We start from the raw sequence: 5,041 nt of genomic DNA on the forward strand, positions 1-5,041 counted from the left end.
TGTTGTGTTTTTTTTTATAGAAAATCAAAAATGAAAAAATACGAACCATTTGTTTTAATTGATCTTTTAAAAGAGTTTGCTTAAGTTTTTCATCATCAAAAAGGGGGAAATTGTTAAAGCTTAAGGTTTTGATGATGATAGACTTAAACTCAAGCAAACTTAACAAAAGGTTTCTTTTAGTGTTTCACTTAGCAACAGGTGAAGTAGACCTTGGTGGTGGAAGAGTAGCCTTATCTAAGAAGAACGTGAAGAAGAAGTTTTTAAAGAAGGTTGATCAAGATAAAAGAAGAGTTTCCTAACAGGAACTTAGTTCTCTAACAAGAACTATTTAAGTTCCTTAACAGGAACGTTCCCTAACAGGAACTTGAAGACAGCAGGAACTTGTCCTGATCTGCGTGAAGCCCAAGTAATCCTCAAGTGCAGAATAAATCGGCGCAGCAACTCTTTTAGATTTTATCTTCTAGATCGGTTGTTAAATATGTTAAGTAGGGTTTGCACGAAATCTATTAGAAGCGTGACAAGTTGCTTGGCAAATAATCTAAAAAACGGAAAAGATATAAAGATAGATTTTAAGAAAAGATTTTCTATAAGTTTTATTTCTTAAAATCGGTTTGATAAAAAGATATTATTCTTTTTAAATATATATTTCTTTATCTTTTTCGAAAAGATTTTCTTCAAAACTAATTTACTTAAAACCGTGTATTTGAGATTAGGAAAATTAACATCTTTATCTTTTTGAAAACCCTACTAGGTATACAAGTTATTCTTGTATAAATAGTAGAGAATCTCATTTTACCAGTTTTTGTGAGTTTATGTGTGAAGAAATCTCAGAGCATAATTTGTGTAAGTTTGCCAAGCTTATCATCTTGTCATATTAGTTTCGGGTTTCGTGCATTGCTTGCCTAACATATTCTAGGTGCTTTATATTGTGTATTGGTTGGGTTCTTGGGTGAGTGTGTAATTATATTTTGCATACATAGAGTTAGCTCTAGGTGAGGCTGTAAGTGTACTTTGGGAGTACGAGTGAATCTAAGTTTGGGACTTAGATTGGGTAGGATAAGGTCCTACTTGGTAGCAAGTTCATTGTGGAACTTGTGAGTAAAGGTCTGTGTGTAATAGGTTGTAATTTGGTATTGCCCTATTATAGTGGAGTAACTTGGTTTGGAAATCAAAGGGTCGAGGTTTTACTTCCAGTTGGGCCCTGGAAGGTTTCCTTGTAAAATCTGTGTGCATGTGCAAGTTCCTTTACATTTTAATTAATTTCCGCAAAAATTAGTAATAAGAACTCACTTACAATTCACCCCCCTCTTGTAGTGTTCGTCTCAACTAACAGAAGTACTTCGACCCTGTTCACTTTATCTTAAAAAAATAATTTCAGTTTTGCAAAAATAATTTTAGTTTAATAAAATAATTTTAAAGAATAAATATAACAAAGAATCATTAAAAATAATTTTCACTTTGACAAAAAAAAAAATGATAACATCTAGTGTGTAAAAAAAAAAAAAAAGCAATAGTATTCTTAATTCCACTGAACTTCCCAATTTCCCCATCTTCTCTTTTCTACTCATCTCTCACGAATTCAATTTTTTCTCTTTAAATTTTTTCCGCACCTCTCTCTCCTCCATTGAAGCGTACTCTGAGTTCCCCATTGAACCGGCTTCTGAGTTTTCTCTCCTCCATTGAAGCGGCTTCTTTCTGTGGTACAATTTTTTTTTTTTTTTTTTTTTTTTTTTTTTTGTAATCATCAAAAGTAAATTATGTCAATTTCCTAATCTAGGGTTTTAATTTCACTCTGTAGCTGATTTGATTGCCTTTGAACTCAATTTAGGGTTCTTCTTTGGTGGTTTGTTCAACTATTGTTCATAATTCCTAAATTACAAATGGTTATAACAATTGATTTTATTGCTAGAATTTTGCTATTTGCAATTTACAATTTGCTAAATGGTTGGTCAATTTTACATGATTTTTTCTACGCTAATTTGATAATATAGTCATATTTGGTTGCTAATGTGCTGCATTATTGAAGCCTAATCGAACCTAAATTTATTTGAGGCTAATCGAGCCAGAGCCAAGTTTGGGTTTTGAGGCTTGTTGAGTTCGAGCCGAGCCTACGCCTGTATAGGCTCAGCTAGAAGGTTTAGTATCCATAATGAACCCCGGTCCCTAGGCGTGTGCGCCCGTGGATGTAGATGTTATCCAACTCTTTAAAATTTGTAGTTTTTATTATCCTAATTGAGAGATTATATGGTGATATTTTGAATGTGATGTGTAGAGGGATGGAGGAACAGTTCATTTTGAGAGTTCCGCCTTCCATTGCTGAACGAATCGAACAACTTTTGAATGAAGATCCTTCTTCCTCTGAGGATAAGTCGTTGGATTTGTCTTTCACAGGTGCGATCATACACATCCTCTCTGACGTAATTCTATTAATCTTATGTGTAGGGCTAACTATAGTCTGGCAAAGGTTTGCAGGTGGGGAGGGAATAGAATGACATTGGTGGTAATGTTTGGTTTAGTGTCTTGTAATAGAGAGGAAAGAAGTTTATATCATGTTTATCCTTGTTTTTCTCACTTAAGTTACTCATCCATGGGGAAGGACTAGAATGTTATGTCAAATGCAACTAATTATCAAATTTCTTACTGTCGAGTATCACACAAAATGATCCTTCTACAACATGATGTTTGCATTTGTATGAAATTATATTGTGATTTTTATTAACCGACAAATATTAACATATATCTAATAGATAAAAGGCATAAAAAGAGAACTAATGAAGATGTATTGTATTGATACTTATTGCATCATACACATCTTGTTCAGACCATACCACTTGTGCGTTGTTTTAATATCAGCCCCTCATTTTAGAATTATATGGAAATCCTACATTATGCCTTTCAAAACTCTGATATCTGGATGTCAATCTTACTTCTTGGTTAATGCTCTCTGAAACTTATCGTTGGTCCTATATCTTTTAGAGGATGGAAGGAGTGGTACTTTTATGATTGGAGATGAACGATTTCCTGCCTCTTTGCTGGATCTCCCATGTGTCACGGAGTCATACAAAACTTATGATGATAGCGTGCTGATCAAAACTGCAGACATTGGTCAAGTAAAGTTAATTTAGTGAACACCATTTTTTTGGCTGAGTATGTGATTTTCATCCAATGTTGACCGTTGCTGCTGGATCAGATGATCTTGGTGAGAGAAGGGAATGACAATCCGCCTGATACTGTGGAGTATAGACATGGCCTTACCCCTCCAATGAGGGATGCTCGACGTCGTAGATTTCGTAGGGAACCAGATCTAAATGTAAGCTACTTCCTGACTTTTCATTTGTTAACCCTTTTGCATCAGCCTTTGGGTTGACTGATGTGGGTATAATTAAGGCTTTGTCTTTTCCCCATCATTACTAATCGGCTAGATTGTTGGATTTGTCTTCACTGGATGTAAGTCTCAGGTTTATACATTGTTTTGCAGCCAGAGGTTGTTCAGCGCGTGGAGAATGATCTTTGCAACATTATGCGAAGCAGAGATATCCTTTTTTAACATCACAAATCTCATGTGTAATTCAGCTTTTTCTACCAGTATTTTTTATTAGAGGCCTGTGGATCTTGCTTCTTTTGCTAGGAGTGAATGATCCAATTGCGGATACTTTCATTTATGTTTTCCATTTTAGTGTCTATGGGGTTGCCAACATGTCATTTGCTAATTTCTGCACAGAGTACACATACTTTTATTTGGACTTCTTGCTTAGTGTTCTCTAGTTGGGAAGTGATGGATTACTTTGGATTGAATACATTTGCATGTTGCTCATCTTCTAGGTCATACTCACTATTTGAACATCTACCAGTGAGGGGTGATTGATTAAATGGGAATGGAATTATCACTTGGCTAACTTAGTCTCCTTGGTTTGTAACTTCCCAGTAAGTGCTGTGTTACACTATAGTTGCCAACTTGCCATGGTCGTTTGTGAACAATCTCATGATCCTCCATTATTCTCCCTCTTTGTTGCATGACCCCTCTTCTATTTCTAAATATTCTATAAAAAGGTTTTGAAGGTCAAAGCAGTTAGTTGGAGGTGGAATATGGGAATGGTTTTGAGATTGTTTCCCTTTATTAACCAAAAAAATATATATAAATAGAAACTTTATAGCTGCAAGTCCTGGATTTCAGATAGACTGTGCTGTGATCCATCAATTAGCTGTATTGCTGTTTTACCTTGACTGTAGTAAACGTCCTGAAGCATCTGTCCAGGATGAAGATGCTGATGAAAATGTACGCAATGCTAGCAAGAAACCTGCTCCTACTCCTCAAACCAAGCCTGATACACCAGATCCTGCTAACAATGCTGGCGAGGCTGAAGGAAGTGACTCAGATGAGTCTGATGAATCGAGTTAGTGAAAACCTTCATAATTTGCTAGCTTGCAGGTTCTTAGATTGTTTGGCTACTCTCCCACCCACCAAATATTAGGATTTTTATGTACTGTTGTGTATACTGTAAGTTATAAGTGAGCCAAATGTATGTTCATGATCTCTCTATCTGATTGTATGGATATTATGGCTAAATTCCAGTTTTAAATATTCTATATTCTCCCACAAAAAAAAAAGATTCTTTAATTTTCTGATTTATATTTTACTTGGGTGGATTTGTGCTTATTTGGGATTGAAAAGCTCGATTTCATTCTGGGTAGTTTACCTTGCTGACACATCGAAGAAGAGAGCAGAGGTTGAGATCAATCAATAACGGGTAAGGCAGAATTGCTCGTTAACTTTGGTAATGTTTCCCCCAGATGAGTCTCACCAAGTCTGTAAGAGAGGGAGACAGAAAGAGAGAGCGTCCAGATTGCTGTCAACTTTTGAAGTTTGGGGGCTACATCTATGTAGGTTCGTGAGAAAATTTGTAGTTAATTATTTTTTCTTTGTTGTTAAGTAGTAAGTAATCAATTAGAGCTCAAAAACTGGGGAATATACAACATAAAGTCTTGTAGCAGAAAAAGAGGAAGGCCAATAAAGAACTCTATACAAAAACATGAGAAGAGA

The 5,041-nt window shown here is 35.4% G+C and overlaps 1 protein-coding gene across 1 annotated transcript; it reads left to right on the forward strand.

The window, feature by feature from the left end:
- The first annotated feature begins 1,514 nt into the window (after positions 1–1,514).
- On the forward strand, positions 1,515–4,580 carry LOC145630875 (transcription initiation factor TFIID subunit 7-like). Its single transcript, XM_081683004.1, has 6 exons — positions 1,515–1,700; positions 2,273–2,391; positions 2,977–3,110; positions 3,191–3,310; positions 3,479–3,533; positions 4,236–4,580. Exons 2-6 carry the CDS (start codon positions 2,277–2,279, stop codon positions 4,397–4,399), a joined length of 588 nt encoding a protein of 195 aa, XP_081539130.1. The 5' UTR covers positions 1,515–1,700; positions 2,273–2,276; the 3' UTR covers positions 4,400–4,580.
- The last annotated feature ends 461 nt before the right edge of the window (positions 4,581–5,041 follow it).

The sequence above is a fragment of the Chenopodium album genome, chromosome 5 (genome assembly GCF_948465745.1).
Source record: "Chenopodium album chromosome 5, dcCheAlbu1.1, whole genome shotgun sequence".
NCBI classification, from domain to species: domain Eukaryota; kingdom Viridiplantae; phylum Streptophyta; class Magnoliopsida; order Caryophyllales; family Amaranthaceae; genus Chenopodium; species Chenopodium album.

Excerpts from the sequence above, each read along its gene's own strand:
- LOC145630875 (XM_081683004.1), top strand. The coding sequence starts at position 2,277 with ATGGAGGAACAGTTCATTTTGAGAGTTCCGCCTTCCATTGCTGAACGA. Across the intron at positions 2,392-2,976 it reads GTTGGATTTGTCTTTCACAG|AGGATGGAAGGAGTGGTACT; the intron begins GTGCGATCATAC and ends TATATCTTTTAG. Across the intron at positions 3,534-4,235 it reads CAACATTATGCGAAGCAGAG|GTCCTGAAGCATCTGTCCAG; the intron begins ATATCCTTTTTT and ends ACTGTAGTAAAC.